The sequence below is a fragment of the Schistocerca americana genome, chromosome 9, assembly GCF_021461395.2.
Source record: "Schistocerca americana isolate TAMUIC-IGC-003095 chromosome 9, iqSchAmer2.1, whole genome shotgun sequence".
Taxonomy (NCBI): Eukaryota; Metazoa; Arthropoda; class Insecta; order Orthoptera; family Acrididae; genus Schistocerca; species Schistocerca americana.
In genome coordinates, this window is record NC_060127.1 from 2603515 (window position 1) to 2623508 (window position 19994).

The window sequence follows — 19994 nt, forward strand, 5'->3', positions numbered from 1 at the left end:
TTCATCTTTTCTGTTATTTCCCAGACATGTTACGCTGAACTTTCACCATCATCAGTTGGCTTTTGTTACCCTTCTATGAAATAGAAAAAATGCTCTTTACAATTTGTACGCTCATAAATTTGAGTTATTAAGGCAGTATTAAGAAATTTAAAAAAACAAGGCAACCAATACAAGCAGAAACACAACGCATCTGGCATTTACCAAGTGAAGTGCCAGTACTGAAAATCAACATACATAGTATAGACAGGCAGGAACTTTAATACCGGATACACAGAACACAGGAGAACATTAAAAAGTAGCAGCTGTCATTATACATTTGTCGAACACCTCATAGACATGGAACACATCCCAACAAACATCGAAACTGACTTGAAAATTCTCGAATGCAGCAAGAGCCTCTCACAAAAACTAATAATTGAAGAAAACTATCAATTACAAAGAGCCATAGTTCTCTGCCGTCTAACAAATATCAGACAACACCAGCCTTCCTGCCCCCCTACACAGACTCAGACACACACACACACACACACACACACACACACACACACACAAACAGAGAAAACCTAAAAAATAAAAAAGTAGTAATTCAATAAATAAAACTCACACCCATTCACACAATCTCACACACTCAAAATCTTCCTAAAAGAATTAGTTAATGTTAGGCACAACCATAACATTCCCTGGTGTAAAATTGGATTTAAGTAACTATACTAAATTACGTTCTGTACAGTTGGAGATAGGAAAGGTAAGGGAAAACAATTTCAACAAAAAACATAAAAACCCAGGAAAACCACAAGTGGTGACAAGTGATATAAACAAAACTTAGTTTTTCTAATTGCTGGCCGTGGTGGCCGAGCGGTTCAAGGCGCTACAGTCTGGTACCGCGCGACCGCTAAGGTCGCAGGTTCTAATCCTGCCTCGGGCGTAGATGTGTGTGCTGCCCTTAGGTTAGTTACGCTTAAGTAGTTCTAAGTTCTAGGGGACTGATGACCTCAGATGTTAAGTCCCATAGTGCTCAGAGCCATTTGAACCTTTTTTTTTTTTTTTTTTTGCAAATTTCTCTTAAAAATTCAAATTTATATTTCTACAAGTAGTAGGCAGCGCTTTCCTTTTTTATAGGAATATCCACTGAAGAGCCAAAGAAACTGGTGCAGTTTCCTGATATCTGTAGGGTCCCCGCGAGCATACCGAAGTGTCGCAAAACGACGAGGCATGCAATCGACTAATATCTGAAGTAGTGCTGGAGGGAATTGACACCATGAATCCTGCAGGGCTGTCCATAAATCAGTGAGAATACGAGGGGGTGGAGATCTCTTCCGAACAGGACATTACAAGGCACCCCAGATATGCTCAATACTTGTCATGTCTGGGGAGTTTGGTGGCCAGCGGAAGTTTTAAACTCAGAAAAGTGTTCCTGCAGCCACTCTGTAGCAATTCTAGACGTGTAAGGTGTCGCGTTGTCCTGCTGGAATTGCCCATCGGAATGCACAGTGGAGATGAATGGCTGCAGGTGATCAGACAGGAGGCCTACGTACGTATAACCTGTGAGAGTCGTATCTAGACGCATCAGGCGTCCCGTATCATGTCAACTGCACACGATCCACACTATTACAGAACCTCTGCCAGCTTGAACAGGCCCCTGCCGACATGCAGGGTCCATGGATTCATCAGGTTGTCTCCACACCCGTACACGTCCATCAGCTCGATACAGTCTGAACGGCGACTCGCCTGACCTGACGGTGTTGACGAGCCCAGACGAGGCGTAAAGCTTTGTGTCGTGCTGTCATCAAGAGCACACGAGTGGGTCCTCAGCTCCGAAAGCCCATATCGATGATGTTTCGTTGAATGGTTCGCACGCTGATACTTGTTGATGGCCCAGCATTGAAATCTGCAGCAATTTGCTGAAGGGTTGCACTTCTGTCACGTTGAACGATCCTCTTCGATTGTCGTTGGTCCCGTTCTTGCAGTATCTTTTTCCGATTTCTGAGATTTGGTGTTTTACCCGATTCCTGATATTCACGGTACACTCCTGAAATGGTCGTACGGGAAAATGACCACTTCATCGCTGCCTCGGAGAAGCTGTGACCCACCGCTCGTGCGCCGACTATAACACCACGTTCAGACTCATTTAAATCATGATAACCCGCCATTGTAGCAGCAGTAACCGATTTAACAACTGCATCAGACACTTGTTTTCTTATATAGGCGTTGGCGACCGCAGCGCCGTTTTCTGCCTGTTTCCATATCTCTGTATTTGAATACGCATTCCTATACCAGTTTCTTTGCCACTTCAGTGTAATAAAAATCGACTGATGATGATGTAAGATGTGTGAAACATGTCTGGAAAATAAAAGATCAAAATTATGTTTTGCTCAAAGCGGACCCCGTCCAAACAGAAATGTGTTTGTAAACAAACACAGGTGAAAGAGCCTCAATCTCAAGATATCGTTTAGGAAGGCCTCAACCTCATATTTATCTCCTTTTGTAAATAGATACATTTCGCGTTTACTTTCGGTAGCTTTGGATGCTACACTACTGGCCATTAAAATTGCTACACCACGAATACGACGTGCTACAGACGCCAAATTTAACCGACAGGAAGAAGGTGTGATATGCAAATGATTAGCTTTCCAGAGCATTCACACAAGGATGGCTCCGGTGGCGACACCTACAACGTGCTGACATGAGGACAGTATCCAACCGATTTCTCACACACAAACAGCAGTTGACCGGCGTTGCCTGGTGAAACTTTGTTGTGATGCCTCGTGTAAGGAGGAGAAATGCGTACCATCACGTTTCCGACTTTGATAAAGGTTGGATTCTAGCCTATCGCGATTGCGGTTTATCGTATCGCGACATTGCTGCTCGCGTTGGTCTAGATCCAATGACTGTTAGAAGAATATGGAATCGGTGGGTTCAGGAGGGCAATACGGAACGCCGTGCTGAATCCCAACGGCCTCGTATCACTAGCACTCGACATGACAGGCATCTTATCCGCATGGCTGTAACGGATCGTGCAGCCACGTCTGGATCCCTGAGTCAAGAGATCGGGACGTTTGCAAGACGACAACGGTCTGCACGAACAGTTCGACGACGTTCGCAGCAGCATGGACTATCAGCTCGGAGACCATGGCTGCGGTTACCCTTGACGCTGCATCGCAGACAGGAACGCCTGCGATGGTTTACTCAACGACTAACCTGGGTGCACGAATGACGAAACGTCATATTTTCGGATGAATTCAGGTTCTGCTTACAGCATCATGATGGTCGCATCCGTGTTTAGCGACATCGCGGTGAACGCACATTGGAAGCGTGTATTCGTCATCGCCATAGTGGCGCATCACCGGCGTGATGGTATGGGGTGCCATTGGTTACACGCCTCGGTCACCTCTTGCTCGCATTGACGGTACTTTGAACGGTGGAGGTTACATTTCAGATGTGTTACGACCCATGGCTCTACCCTTCATTCGATCCCTGCGAAACCCTACATTTCAGCAGGATAATGCATGACCGCATGTTGCAGGTCCTGTACAGGCCTTTCTGGATACAGAAAATGTTCGACTGCTGCCGTGGCCAACACATTCTCCAGATATCTCATCAATTGAAAACGTCTAGTCAATGGTGGCCGAGGAACCGGCTCGTCACAATACTCCAGTCACTACTCTGGATGAACTGTGGTATCGTGTTGAAGCTGCATGGGCAGCTGTAGCTGTACACGTCATCCAAGCTCTGTTTGACTCAATGCCCAGACGTATCAAGGCCGTTATTACGACGAGAGGTGGTTGTTCTGGGTACTGATTTCTCAGGATCTATGCACCCAAATTGCGGGAAAATGTAGTCACATGCCAGTTCTAGTATAATATATTTGTCCAATGAATACCCGTTTATCATCTGCATTCCTTCTTGGTGTAGCAGTTTTAATGGCCAGTGGTGTAAGTGACCTGTGTTTACAGTTACGACATGTTTGAGTGTGCTGTACTGTGTTCGCCTTGCAGCTGAACCCGGAGCCGCTGGTGCGCTACGTGTCGGAGCTGACGCGCGGCTGGGACCTGCTGGGGGCGCGCGCCAGGGGCGACCAGCCCGTGCCGCCCTGGGAGGCCGTGCGCTTCGGCCTGCAGGTGCGTCGCCGCGCCGCAGCAGCGCGGGGGGCCGCGAACCGCAGGCGCAGCCGGGGGCCGGGGGCTCTGGGATGGAGGCGATCCCTGGGGGGCGTGGTGCTGTTAGAGGGGTCTGACAGAGCACAGTCCCCGGGAACTACTCAGGTCCTTGGCAGTTTGAGATGCTCTGCAGTGTCCGCGATGGCAAAATGATTCCACGTAGTGTGCCAAGTGCACGAGATGGGCGAAATATCCCCGATGTCAAGACGAGTGTAATAAATCCTATTCTAAATAAAGCTGGCTCTGACAGGCGTGAATATTACCGAACTACCGCATGAGTAAGTCAACTTACAAAATACTCCACGAATTATTTACAGAGGAATTGAAATACTGGAAGAAACGATGAGTTTGCGCTCCGAAGAAATCTAGGAACACGAGAGGCGGTACTGATTCTACGACTTACCTTACAAGTTGATTAAGGAATGCCGATAGTACGTTTATAGCATTCGTTGATTTAGAGAGAGCTTTAGAATACTCCCCTTGAAATCCTGTAGATAGCACGGATAAAACTGACGAAGCAGAAGGTTATTTACAACGTGTACAAAAGCTGGAGTCCGTGACCTACAGATCCCTGTTGATAACTACAGTTGTTCTTCGGGAGGGGAACTTGAATGCGTGATTGGATTTTCCTGAAGTTTAGCTCGTCAGATTTCGTCTACAGACCACACACACAAACCATCTCAACTGTCCAGTGTCCTAGGAGACCCACTAGATGTGTTGTAGGTAAATTTGAGTAGCTGAACTTGGATTTCACCAATAGAACTAAGTAGCACAAAATACTTATTTAAACTGCTCTTGTTTATTTAAAGACAACGGTTTATCTCTGTCACTTCAGCGGGAGCCTAGCTACCGGACAAAGTTAAAGTCTAGCTCAAAATTTGCTGCTCCTCAGTCTGGCCACACTTCGCGACACGAGTTTACTCCTCTGACATGGTGAACCTGGGGTAAGCATTACAAGCCGAGGAAATCCCAGTTAAACCCCAAAGCTCTATCAGTTCAACTACACCGAAATCGTTTAAATCGCGGAATGCTCTCGATGAAAAGCAAAGTTCGGAAACACTGCTCCATATAAAACCTATCGGTCTGGGCTCTCCACAGTCCACACTCGACGCCGAAACGGGAACGTCTGCACTGTGCTGAGGCGTCAGGTCACTCCAACAGAAATGTCAAAGCTCTCCGGAGTCCCCCGATCGAGGACCACTATTAATTCGAAACAGCATCTTGTGCACCATATGGGGTCCCTGACTGAAATCTCCAAGTGCTCTCGACACTACTTCCAGAATAAACTTGAATATCTCCTCCATACATTCAAATTGTTCTGCCATTGGCTGACTGACTATGTGCCCCTCCCATCATGTCATTTCACCATAGTGCTATGCAGTGAGATATAAATTTGTCCAGCTATAGACGAACTGACCGACTTTAACAGCTACCCGAGTATCCGGCTTTTCGCTGGTACGCAGGAGGAGGAGGAGGTTAGTGTTCAGGATCCCGTCAACAACGGAAGCATTAAGAAACCACGCCGGCATTTTTCTGAAGCGATTTAGGGAAATGATCGAAAACCCAAATCCTCCCGAATACGAGTCCGGTGTGCAGACCATTGCGCCACCTCGTTCGGTACGTATTTGTTTCGGTTCTACTAGGCTACCTCCCCCTCCCCTCTCTGTCCCCCCCCCCTCGTCCGCCTCCTGCACCCCCACTCTCTGTCCCTCTCTCTCTGTCCGTCTATTACTCCGTCTCTCACTGCCTACCTCCTCTTCCCCATCTGTACATCTCGTCATGTCCGTCTCCTCTCCCCTCTCCCCTCTCCCCTTTCTCCGTTCTTCTCCTGCTCCCACTCTCTCTGTCAATCTCGTCCTTCCCCCGTACCTCCGGAACTGTGTGTCTTGCAGTAATACAACTCTGTAGGTACATTCGACAGCATATGTGCATACTGTCTGCTAAATGTGTGCCGAATAGAGTAAGCAGTAAAGAAGCAATAAATTTAAGACAGTAAGTGATATGTGTACCAAGTTTAGTAGAAGTCGGTCCAGTGGTTTCGGACGAGATCCTGAACATATATACACACAATACTGTTTGGAATAAAAGGAACACCGAGACCGAGAGATGTCATCACACTGAACTTTATTCCTCCGATTAGGGACATGGCTTTACACAAATGATTAGTATTAAAAAATTGTACATGCACTGTGAGAATAGGAATTCAGTACGGAGTAGCGTGCTGCAGAGAGAGCCGCTAGATGCCGCGGCACGGAATCAAAGAGCTCCTGAACATGCTGCTTTGGAATACTCTGCCTCGCGGTTTGTAGGCGCGTCCACAGAGCATCTACTGTGGTTGCAGGACGATCTGAATGAACTAGTTGCCGCACGGCCGCATGCGTATGGCAATTTAATCTCAGTGTAGACAAGTGTAATTTGCTGCGAATACATAGAAAGAAAGATCCCTTCTCATTTAGCTACAATATAGCAGGTCAGCAACTGGAAGCAGTTAATTCCATAAATTATCTGGGAGTACGCATTAGGGGTGATTTAAAATGGAGTGATCATATAAAGTTGATCGTCGGTAAAGCAGATGCCAGACTGAGATTCATTGGAAGAATCCTAAGGAAATGCAATCCGAAAACAAAGGAAGTAGGTTACAGTACGCTTGTTCGCCCACTGCTTGAACACTGCTCAGCAGTGTGGGATCCGTACCAGATAGGGTTAATAGAAGAGATAGAGAAGATCCAACGGAGAGCAGCGCGCTTCGTTACAGGATCATTTAGTAATCGCGAAAGCGTTACCGAGATGATAGATAAACTCCAGTGGAAGACTCTGCAGGAGAGACGCTCAGTAGCTCGGTACGGGCTTTTGTTAAAGTTTAGAGAACATACCTGCACCGGAGAGTCAAGCAGCATATTGCTCCCTCCTACGTATATCTCGCGAAGAGACCATGAGGATAAAATCAGAGAGATTAGAGCGTACACAGAGGAATACCGACAATCCTTCTTTCCACGAACAATACGAGACTGGAATAGAAGGGAGAACCGATAGAGGTATTCAGGGTACCCTCCACCACACACCGTCAGGTGGCTTGCGGAGTATGGATGTAGATGTAGATGTAGACATGTTGGAAGGGTGACATGTCAGGCGAACGGGCAGGCTGGGGAAGCAGTGGTACCCGTCGTTCTTCGAAGAAGACCTGCACAGTCCTCGCCGTATTTGGCCGGGTATTGTCCTGCTGAAATATGGCATTTGAAACGACCTGCAGGGGCGGCAGTGCCTCGGGCTGTAAAACGTCCCCGATACGGCGCTAGCTGTTCAGGTCGCCCTCAAGACGTAGGTGGCGAGATCGCTTCTCATGGACAACGGTGCTCCAAACCGTGACACTCGGCATTCGTCGGCTATGCTGCTCGACAGTACAGTCTGCCCGGCTGCGTAAACCACGGCGGCCATCGCTACAGTACGAGTTGGAGTGCGCCTTGTCCGCACCGCTGGTGGTTTCTGGTCAATGGAAACTGACGCAATGGCATGAGTGACAACAGGCCGGCTCGCAGAAGGCGGAGTCGAACGAACCGTCGGCGCAGACACGTCCACGCCCGTTTCAGTGCTACATCGGCGCGCCGAGACTGTGCACGCTTTTCTGTCCGTTACGGCCGGGCAGACAGTACGGCGGTCATTCCGCGCTCTGGTCACACAGTGTCGTCCAGTACTCTGTCTGAGCTGTGAGCGGCCCCCTCCTCTCCTCTCCTCTCCTCTCCGCCTCACTGCTGAAGCAGCCAGCCCTGCACGAGCCGCAGTGCCACCAAACGACAGACCCGCCTCCCGGGGACCGGCCGTTCCGCCACTCGCACGCCGACGCCCCACCATGGTACTTGGTTACATCTTCCGACTTCGTATGATGGCTCAGCACCGACAGAGCGTCGTGTAACACTTGACTTGTCCGGTCATGCGAAGAAGGCTGCTGTTGAGCTTTCGTGCACACTGCGTCCCAGCCACGTAATCAGTTATTAATCAGTTATTGTGGTTCCGCAGTTCCACATGAACTCTTATCGTGGAGTGTTGTCGACCGTTTCTACGAGTACTCTACATTCTAGAAACATTAATACATATACAGGGTGTTACAAAAAGGTACGGCCAAACTTTCAGGAAACATTCCTCACACACAAATAAAGAAAAGATGTTATGTGCACATGTGTCCGGAAACGCTTAATTTCCATGTTAGAGATCATATTGGTTTCGTCAGTATGTTCTTCCACCTACGCTCAATAGAGCACTTTATCATGATTTCATACGGGATACTCTACCTGTGCTGCTAGAACATGTGCCTTTACAAGTGCGACACAACATGTGGTTCATGCACGATGGAGCTCCTGCACATTTCAGTCGAAGTGTTCGTACGCTTCTCAACAACAGATTCGGTGACCGATGGATTGGTAGAGGCGGACCAATTCCGTGGCCTCCACGCTCTCCTGACCTCAACCCTCTTGACTTTCATTTATGGGGGCATTTGAAAGCTCTTGTCTACGCAACTCCGGTACCAAATGTAGAGACTCTTCGTGCTCGTTTTGTGGACGGCTGTGATACAATACGCCATTCTCCAAGGCTGCATCAGCGCATCAGGAATTCCGTGCGACGGAGGGTGGATGCATGTATCCTCGCTAACGGAGGACATTTTGAACATTTCCTGTAACAAAGTGTTTGAGAGTAGCATGTTCAAAGACAAACAGGACAATTTCACATAAATTTTTTTAGTACAAATTGCACTTAAATGCTGATTTTAATTGTACTAAACGCTATACATTTATTAGGACTAACTAACTATATCGAATTATTTCTTTAACGTGTGTCAATTTCGTCACAGAATTAAATATCTAAGTGGTCTTCAAAGTGCACTGGTGGAAGTGGCCATTCACGTCTCGACTTGATAAGATAGTTGACCGAAAACGAAAATGGGAATGCTGTTTGTGCCGCCATTTCTTAACTTTACGTGGGTTGTCGGTCTCTGCAAGAACCAGAGATATGCACAGCGTATCTTTGGAAAGAGACGCAAGACAGGTGCCGGCCGTGGTGGTCTAGCGGTTCTAGACGCTCAGTCCGGAACCGCGCGACTGCTACGGTCGCAGGTTCGAATACTGCCTCGGGCATGGATGTGTATGATGTCCTTAGGTTAGTTAGGTTTAAGTAGTTCTAAGTTCTAGGGGACTGATGACCACAGATGTTAAGTCCCATAGTGCTCAGAGCCATTTGAACCATTCGCAAGACAGGCCGACTCTCTGGCGACCGGCCCTCCTGTGGCGCTCAGCAGATACGCGGCCCACAGCCCACGTGTCCGACGCTCGCTGCCAGCTTTCTACGGAGGTGTGCGACCTTCTGGAGGCCGTGGGCAGACAGCGCCCCCGTTTTATTTTCTTTTATTTGCAACGTGCTCCATTACAATATTTGTAATACTACATGTATGTATTGTGTCTGGTTGTTGTTGTTGTTGTTGTTGTTGATGATGATGATGATGACGATGATATAAAGGAAACCTGGTGCTTGCACATAGCCTACTCCTGGCGCATAGCACCAAGTTTAACGTCCGCCATCCGACGGACGGACACCACTTGCAGCGCCACACGGCCTCACTCCATGAGGCACTGCGGAGAGGTCTCGCACTCAAACCAGCAAACTGACGGCCAAATAAGGGCGGTGCAAATTCTTTCCCGTCACAAGCGTTCGTTAGGAGCTCTAGATTGTCGCACAGATGACAAAATGGTGGATATCGAAATAGATGACAGAGGGATAGAAAAACAACTATAATCGCTCAAAAGGGGTAAGGCTGCTGGACCTGATGGGATACCAGTTCGATTTTACACAGAGTATGCGAAGGAACTTGCCCCGTTCTTGCAGCGGTGTACCGTAGGTCTCTAGAAGAGCGTAGCGTTCCAAAGGATTGGAAAAGGGCACAGGTCGTCCCAGTCTTCAGGAAGGGACGTCGAACTGATGTGCAGAACTATAGACCTATAACTCTAACGTCGATCAGTTGTAGAATTTTGGAATACGTATTATGTTCGAGTATAATGACTTTTCTGGAGACTAGAAATCTGCTCTGTAGGAATCAGCATGGGTTTCAAAAAGACGATCGTGTGAAACCCAGCTCGCACTATTCGTCCACGACACTCAGAGGGCCATAGACACGGGTTCACAGGTAGATGCCGTGTTTCTTGACTTCCGCAAGGCGTTCGATACAGTTCCCCACAGTCGTTTGATGAACAAAGTAAGAGCATATGGACTATCAGACCAATTGTGTGATTGGATTGAAGAGTTCCTAGATAACACAACGCAGCATGTCATTCTCAATGGAGAGAAGTCTTCCGAAGCAAGAGTGATTTCAGGTGTGCCACAGGGGAGTGTCGTGGGACCGTTGCTATTCAGAATATACATAAATGACCTTGTGTATAACATCGGAAATTCACTGAGGCTTTTAGCGGATGATGCAGTAGTATATCGGGAGGTTGCAACAATGGAAAATTGTACTGAAATGCAGGAGGATCTGCAACGAATTGACGCACGGTGCAGGGAATGGCATTTGAACCTCAGTGTAGACAAGTCTAATGTGCTGCGAATATACAGAAAGATAGATCCTTTATCATTTAGCTACAAAGTAGCAGGTCAGAAACTGGAAGCAGTTAATTCCATAAATTATCTGGGAGTAGGCATTAGGAGTGATTTAAAATGGAATGACCACATAAAATTAATCGTTGGTAGAGTAGATGTCAGATTGAGATTCATTGGAAGAATCCTAAGGAAATGCAGTCCGAAAACAAAGGAAGTAGGTTACACTACACTTGTTCGCCCACTGCTTGAATTCTGCTCACCGGTGTGGGTTCCGTACTAGACAGGGTTGATAGAAGAGATAGAGAAGATCCAACGGAGAGCAGCGCGCTTCGTTACAGGATCAATTAGTAATCGCGAAAGCCAGTGGAAATTTCTGCAAGAGAGACGCTCAGTAGCTCGGTAGGGGCTTTTGTTGAAGTTTCGAGAACGTACCTTCACCGAGGAGTCAAGCAGCATATTGCTCCCTCCTAAATATATTTCGCGAAGAGACCATGAGGATAAAATCAGAGAGATTAGGTCCAACACACAGAGGCATACCGACAATCTTTCTTTCCACGAACAATATGAGACTGGAATAGAAGGGAGAACCGATAGAGGTACTCAAGGTACCCTCCGCGACACACCGTCAGGTGGCTTGCGGAGTATGGATGTAGATGGATAGCTGACAACGCCCCTTAGAAAATCCTTTCCCAAAGACGCGCTTCAAAAGCACCTCGGTATCTTACCTGTTTAGTCACAATGCCGCCAGTTTTGTATCTAATAGTGTATGCCGCTGTTGAGCCTCTCGGACTTTATTTATTTTTTATTTATTTATTTATTGCCAAATTGTAGACCTTTATTTGATGTTTAAAACAGGTCGTACATCTTACAATTTTCGTTTTTCATCTTTTCACAGTTTTCTTTCCTTTTGTTTTATCTACAATATTTACAAAGAATAATACTTTTCAAAATAACAATAATTTAAGGTTGAAATATAAATAAAATTTTGTTTATTTTTTTAAGAAGAATATAAAAAGAAGATAGGATAGATGAGAGATTTGTTGGTACCATCACCAAATGTGACCGACGGTGAATACCTCGGAATGGTTTCTTCGAGCCGTTGACCGCCAGTCTCTCTCTCTCTTTCTCTCTCTCTCTCTCTCTCTCTCTCTCACACACACACACACACACACACACACACACACACACACAAATTGTTATTAGTAGAGAAATAATGTTGCTTATCCTATTTATTACTAATCCTATGTATTAACTACTTTAGATGCCCATCCATGTACAGCATTTGGTGTTTTCTTGGCTAGATTGCCAGCACTTTTGCTTATTTACTGTCACATCTCAGCTTCCTCCTCCTGTTCCTCCTCATTGTCACTATTTTCGCTGTCACTGTGGGTATCGCTGTCCATCCTCTGGAGATTTCTGTTACGCTGCACTAGGTCATGTCTGTGATGTCGTGTCCGCATATACTCTTCATGTGTTGTTTTTGAAATACTGTTTCTCAGTGCGTTTAATTGTGCCCATTGTTCTTCGTCTCTTATTGCTGTGCATATACCTATGTCTGCATCTGTGTAATCTAAGTGTAGTGTATGTCTGTTGTTCGCGTATTGCCCGCAGAAAAAGACAGTGTGTTCTGGGGAACCTTCTTCCCCGCATGTGCTTGTAGGTGTCTGCCTCAGACTCACGCGGTTTAAGTGCGTAGGATAAGGTCCGTGCCCGGTTAAGAAATGTACCATACCGCGGCTGCGATCGACGTGTCTCATTCTCAACCGCTCCCTTATGTCAGGGAGGAGGTCGTGCAGTCTACGTCCCTTATCACTTACATCCCACTCACCTTGCCATGTATCTAAACGCCAACTTTTAAGGTGAAGTATCGTCTCGATGGGCACACCGGTTATTGTGTGTACCTTATCTAGTCTCCCACCTTTAACCAGTACCTTGCAGCTCTGTATTTGATCGTGATATCTATGGGGCATATTCCGAGCACCACACATAGTGCATCCGCTGAGGAGGTACCAGATAGCCTAAGTAGGACATTTCTCTGCCCTCGTCTGACGGATGCTTTGTTGGTGACCACGTTCAGTCTATGTGCCCACGTGATAGCTGCAAAGCTGAGTACTGATTCGAAGAGCGCATAGTGGTATGTACGTATGACTGGTAGAGGTAGTCCGTACTGTTTTGAATTAGCCTCACCAGTTTGTGTAGTATTTTTTCTGCTTTGTCTGTTGTTAGCCTTATGTGTTCGTGGAAATTCAATTTTTCATCTATGTGTACCCCAAGATAGCGCGTAATGTGTGCTCGTTTGATGTTTGTGTCCCCAATTTTAACCGAAGGATTCCTTTGGAGTGATCCTTTCAATGAAGTGTATGTTGTTTTGCTTTCGGCTATCCTGAGTTTGTTGCTGTGACTCCACTGAGTAATTGTTTTGTAGTATTCCACTGGCTTTCTCTTCTAACTGGGCTCTGTTGTTTGCAGTGACTACAACTAATAGGTCATCTGCGTAGGCGACAATTCCATCTGACCTGTCATCGCCATCGAGAAGTTGTAGGAGGGGTTCGATTGTTATGTCCCAGAAGATGGGGCCTCAGATGGACCCTTGAGGACAGCCTTTGGTAATTCTTTTATTACTTTCCGGCTGTCCATCTGCCATTCGACTACTCGGTCTTTACAGTAATCTAGAAAACTTTTGTACAGTGATTGCGGTACCTCCAGATGTCTTAGCCTCTGAAACAGTGCAGGCCACCAAAGATTATTAAATGCTCCGGCAATGTCAATCATTATTGCCACGGCGTATTTCTGTTTTGTGGTGTTAACTATGTGCAGGGCCTGGTTGATGGTATCATCTATTGATCTACCAGATCTGAAACCGAACTAATGTTGGCTCATACCCCTGAGAGCTCTGTGTGTTTGCAGGCGCTTACACAGTTGCTTCTCCTGAATCTTTGCTAGGGTGTTTATTAGGCATATTGGCCTGTAAGTCTTTGGATCTGAAGGATCCCTGTCCGCTGATTTCTTAATCATGACTGCTTTGGAGGTTTTCCGTGCTGTGGGTACCCTGCCCAGCCGTAAGGCATCGTTCAGTAACGTTGTTAGGTAGGTGGTGATCTGCGGTGATAGTTTTTTTTAGTGTTTCCGAGTGGATACCATCTCGTCCAGGTGCTTTTTTGTTTTTGAGCTCTGAGATTGCTAGCGCAACCTCTTCTTGCGCAAAAGGACAGGTGACAGTTGCAGTGTTGTATGGCGTGTGTAGGTTTTCTCTTAGTGTTGCATGATATTGTGTGTCTGTATCGATAACGTCGTCAGGGAGCAGTTTATACAGCAGAAACTCCGTTGTATTCCTCCATCCCTCGACATCGTGCCGTCATCCTGCCTTAGCGTCAGTATTTTGTATCGTTCCCCCCATATATTTTGCTCTGTTTGTGTTGTTTCAAATAGCTTCCATTGTTTTCTACGCGTGTTGTATAGGATCTGTCTATATAAGTCTTGTGCATGCCTATATGCTTCAAGTCTCATTCGTCTGTCCCTATCTGCTATCGCCCTTTGATATAATTTTCGTTTCCGTCTTGCGTCTTGTTTGAGTCTCGTGAGTTCGATGGTCCATGGTACTGGTGAGCAATTTGTGTTCTCTGCTGTCGGTATTGAAGTGTTTTGTGCATGTTGTATTACCTGCGTTAATTTGTTTGCTCTATAATCGATACTTCCATTGATGTTTTCTAGATCGTGTCGTTGGATAATTTCCGTTAATTTGTTCCAGTCTGCTTTGTGCAACAGCAGGTGTCTGGTGTGTGATTTGGTCATTGTGTTCTGACTGTGAGTTAGTGTGTATGTTATGACATTATGACCACTACTGGTTATGTTGTCGTGTACAGTCCAGTTTGTTACGTAAGCCATTGCTGCATTATTTGCTGGCGTGAAGTCGATATTACTGCTCGTACCATCGAAACCTGCATATGTTGGTATAGGTCCTTCCGTATTCATTACATGTAATTGTGTTTCTTGTATTAGATCGGTGATTATGCGTCCTCTGTCATCTGTTCTGTCTGAGTTCCAGAGGGTAGATCTGGAATTAATGTCAGCACTTATCACTAATTGTTTGCCTCTGGCATACATCACTAGGTCTCTGATGTAGTCTGCGTACGGCTGTATTTGATGGCTGTAATGGGCTTACATGGATGCAATAACCCATGTGACGTTCCCGTTAGTTATGTCTATGGTAACCAAGTGTTGATTGCATAACTGTGTTACCTTAATTATGTTACAAGTTGTCGGACTTGCAAAGCGTGCGAGCCACCCTTCCCCACGCCGTCGCTCGCGCCCTGTGCCCGCCAGCACTCGCAGCTCGCAGGCGCCGCCCCTGGCCGGTGGGTGACGCAGTGCGAGCAGCTGCCGCGCTGCCGGCAGCAGCTCCGCTCGAGAAGGGAATAGCACGGCGTTCTAGTCTCTCCCTAATGTTAAGCAATCTGTACGTCGAACGAGCGCTAAACGAAAGCGAGGCGAAATTTGGAGAGGAACGTAGAACTCACCGAGAATAAGTAAAGCATTTGAAGTTCGCTATTGAGATTGAAGTTCTGTCCAAGTTGGCAACGGAAGTTAAATGGAATATACAGTTACATGTGTTTTGTAAATAAAACCGACTTTTCTTGCTGCGACTTCATTTACTTCTGTCGGACGCATTTCGCCTTTTTCTTGCTCTAGAGCATGTTCAGTGGGATTTATAACGGTACAGTTTTGTTATTTTTAGATTATCAAACCGTTCACGTCGCATTTTTTATGTAATTAAGTAAGTAGTTATAGTTTTCTGTGATTTGCGTTTCCTCTCGTCCGGTCTGGAGATTGCACTACTATATTTTCGAAATATAACCACAATTTTGTATTCCGAACTTTCTCACACTCTCCACCATGTTTCTCCTTTTTAGTTCTGTACTGTTATTCTTTTGCCACTACATATAACTATTTGTTCGAACCCTGTGCTTTTAAGAACGCAAATATTGTAACTTCATTATGTGCTTCCCCCTGTTTGGTTTGTTTACCTGCGTGTTGCCAACTTAACGAAGTATATGTTCAAAACCAACTTCTATTCATGATGTTTATATCTGTGTGTGTGTGTGTGTGTGTGTGTGTGTGTGTGTGTGAGAGAGAGAGAGAGAGAGAGAGAGAGAGAGAGAGAGAGAGAGAGAGAGAGAGAGACAGAGAGAGAGAGAGAAACATGATGGTTTTGAACATATACTTCATTAAGTTGTGTAAACAAACCAACGAGGAGGAAACACATAATCAAGTTACAACATTTACGTTGTTAAAAGCACACTGTTCGAACAAGCAGCAATATTTAGTAGCAAAGGAATAATAACACGCCACAAAAAAGGACAAACACGGTGAACAGTGTGTAAAAGTTCGGAATGCAAAGTTGTGCTCACGTTTCCAAAATAAAGTGGTAGTGCAATCACCAGACCAGATGAGAGGAAACGAAAAATCACAGAAAACTATAACTAATTACTTAATTACACAAAATGCGATGTGAACGGTTTCATAACGTAAAAATAACAAAACTGTATCGTTATAAATCACACTAAAGATGCCCTAGAGCAAGAAAAAGGCGAAACTCGTCTGGAAAAAATAAATTAAGTTGCAGCAGGAAATGTCGGTTTTCTTTACAAAACAAGTATTCCAGTGGTTGCTGCGGACGATGGCCGCGCAAAGAAACTTGGAATGTATAGTAACTTGAAAAGGGGTTGCAAGAAGAACAACAAAAGTAAAGCAAGTGTAATGGAATGCAGTCGAAGTAAACCAGGCAATGCTGAGGGAACTAGATTAGGAAATGAGAAAGTAGTGGATCAGTTTTGCTGTTCATGGAGCAAAATGACTGATGATGGCCGAAGTGGAAATGTAGAATGGCGAGAAAAGTTTTCTGAAAAAGAAAACATTTTAACGTACGATGTAAATTTAAGTATTAGGAACTCTTTTCTAAAGTTATTTGCGTGGTGTGTATCCTTGTATGTGGACGATGATCAGTTCAGACAAAGGAGAATAGTACTTGAAATGTTGTACCGATCTAACCAGCATTGGTTCAAATGGTTCAAATGGCTCTGAGCACTATGGGACTTAACATCTATGGTCATCAGTCCCCCAGAACTTAGAACTACTTAAACCTAACTAACCTAAGGACAGCACACAACACCCAGCCATTACGAGGCAGAGAAAATCCCTGACCCCGCCGGGAATCGAACCCGGGTAACCAGCATTATTCTGTAGCACATCGAATACTTAGTGAGCAGCTGCTGATTCGAATTGGGATGGAAAGAAATTCATGGTATATTTTAAGCAGAAGGATCGATTGGTGCATAGCACACATCCTGAGGCATTAAGGAAGCATTAGTGTGGTCATGGACAGAAATGTAAGGGGTAAAATTTGTAGGCGGGAAAGCTAGGCATGACTAGGGAGGTTGAAGTGGATGTAAGGTGCAGTAGCTATGTGGAATTGAAGAGACTTGCACAGGACAGGCTAGAGTGGAGAGCTACGTCGGACCACTCCTCGTACTGAAGACCACAACAACAACAACAACAACAACATCAACGGGATCCAACACTAATTAAACGCCATCTCACAAGCGCTGCCTGCTTCTGCTCAGGGGAAGGCAAACCAACTTGCTGCCTAGTTGGCGGGGTTGCCTCCCACCTAGGGGCCCAACGTCGGTTTGGATGTTCCTGTCTGTGAACTCCTCGTAGGGGGCTCGGATAAGGCAGCTTAGCGTTGCGACAAATGCTTCAGAGAGTTTATTTAGGTCGAAAATTATGATGACGTGAGTTATGTTGTAAGCCCACTCACATCGCACAGAGGCAAACTGAAGGCCGCTCCGTACCCGCGCTGTCGAAGTTGTACAGTGTAGCGATGGCACGGCAGATTCATCGTACATGCGCCATTCGTGAATGGAACAGGAGAGGGGGGGGGGGGGGGGGGGCGGCAGGACAGTGCTGCTAGAAGTACCCTCCGTGAAGTACAGATATAGAATCTGATGGGTGGTGAGTGACGTATAAGGGCTGCGGCACAGCACCGCTATCCCAGTACAGTTGGCCTGTGGCTGGCTGTACTACTAAAACCCACAAAAGTAATGGCGCACAGTTGAACTTGGCTAAATACAAGAAATGGTTATCAAAAGTCACTCAGAAATTAAATCATCACAGAAAAACATTCGGCAATTGGCAACACCTGAGACAGCGACACAAAATACCATAGCGGAAGAACGGTTGTGCAATTTTTGTGAGCCGCCGACAAGTGTCTGTAGCGATGAAAGCAGAACAACTCCCTCTTCCCCAGCAAAGTCATTACAGGTGTAGCGTGTCGTCAACGTCCGCTGTAACTAGGGAAACATAGCGAGTCACAGACTGCCGGAGCAGTTTACGACTTAAGAGCTCAGTGTCACAATAGGTAAATGGAACGTACCACACGTTGCCGTATACCGGACGTTTTCACGCCTTCTCGTCCTAAAAGTGAAGCCCACAATGAGCTGCTTTTAGCACCGCGAACGGGTGCCTGATGGCGAGACGTGACAGGTGACAGATCGGAGCAATCTCTTCAGTGATATGGTGAACGGCCTGTGGTCTTGCATTTTCATGCGAAACAAGAACATCCGTCATAGCTTTTGTCGGGAGAACACGCTAAAGACGTGCTTCAACGTGTCCGAGGTTTCTGACGTCTCGGACAGAATTTTTCGTGCATCCTTGGTGCAAAATTCCGACCAGTATCACACCGACCGCATCCCAGTATACTGTAACCATCACTTCCCCAACCGATCGGACGGTTTTCAACTTTTTCTTCTTCGGTGAGTTTCTGTGGTGCCATTCCACTGAATGCCTATTTGATTCTGGTTCCAAGAGAACAGCGCTGACATCCACTGTTGCGTCACCGGACACATTTCCAGTGTTTCACGAATGCGAACGGCCGCTTCAAGAATTCTATGACAGAACGCTGTCTAACGCGAACATCGATGTCGGACATTGTGCAAGGACTGCATTACTCGAAAAAGCACTGATGTTTCGCTTAAGAAACTTTATTTAAGAAGAAAAAAAAAGAAGTCTTTCCTTTTTGACTGATCCCCTATTGACACTAAACTGAAAATTACAGAGTAATAAATTATGTCGTCTCGTATGACTCGTAAAGATGCTCAGAATTGTAGAAAACGCAAGCAGGAGAAATCTCGCGTCGATAGGAATCCAAGAAGCCTAAAATGCCCAGAGGCGAGAGAATGCGGGAGATATGGCGGCGTCGAAAAGAAATTGCAGGAACGCCGCTAAGCGGTTACGTACGGTTGTCCAGCGGCAGTCCAGAGGTATACGTAACACGTGCACGCTTCGTTGGAAGGCGGTACAGGAAATAACAGTGGTAGGGCAGACGTAGATTTTATACCGAAATTTTCACGAAAGACGAAAAGACAGTAGTTTGTTTTCTCAGAATGGCCTCAGTTACTGTTGTCAGTATGGTACAACAGTCCATTCGTCCTACTCAGCGGAAAGGAAAAAGACAACGAGCAAGTGAGATGAACTACTTTCCTTATTACAGACGTAAAAACTGTTTTTTTCCATTTTCGAAAGACGTTGAAATAGTGTCCACGACGTTTTACATATGTCTTGCCGAGACAGAATTAAAGATCTTCTCGTGACTGAGATGAGGTGAAACTGCAGGCCGAAATTTGCCACAGGTACGTATCAAACTTGTGTAGAAATATGGGTGACATGTTAAATATACGTATGAAACGTGTTACGTGTGGGTGTAAAACGTACGTACATATTTAGTTACTGTGGCCTTAAGTATACGCCCCTCTATCCCTGCAACTTTGGACGCGAATGTTACGTTTATGGAAACAGTGTTGTAAGCCTTGCTTTGTGAGCTACTCGAAGACGCGTGCCGCTTTTTGTTTCACGGCTTCAAGGGTCTGCAGTTGTGTTGTTCTGTTACAGATTTGATCTTGTGTAATAGATAAAAGTCACATGGTGTTAGGTCAGGTGACTAACGTGGACACTCATAACACCGGGACGCTGTACTTGTCCAGAAACCTCTTAACATACAGTGCAGTTAGAGCCGGTGCGTCGTCTCGATGCAGAACCCGTGACTTGTTCCTGCACAATTCTGGTCGCTTTTTTCGTATTTACTCACGAAGGTTCAAATGGCTCTGAGCACTATGGGACTTAACTTCTGAGGTCATCAGTCGCCAAGAACTTAGAACTACTTAAACCTAACTAACCTAAGGACATCACACACATCCATCCCCG

The 19994-nt window shown here is 46.0% G+C and overlaps 1 protein-coding gene across 1 annotated transcript in view; it reads left to right on the forward strand.

Moving 5' to 3' along the window:
- Nucleotides 1–19994, forward strand: part of LOC124551186 (UDP-glucuronosyltransferase 2C1-like) — a 123008-nt gene that overhangs the window by 48629 nt on the left and 54385 nt on the right. Inside the window, exons 3-4 of the mRNA XM_047126174.1 lie at nt 3996–4228; nt 14993–15091. Of these exons, the coding sequence (XP_046982130.1) occupies nt 3996–4228; nt 14993–15091 (332 nt within the window). The remainder of the gene's footprint in view (nt 1–3995; nt 4229–14992; nt 15092–19994) is intronic.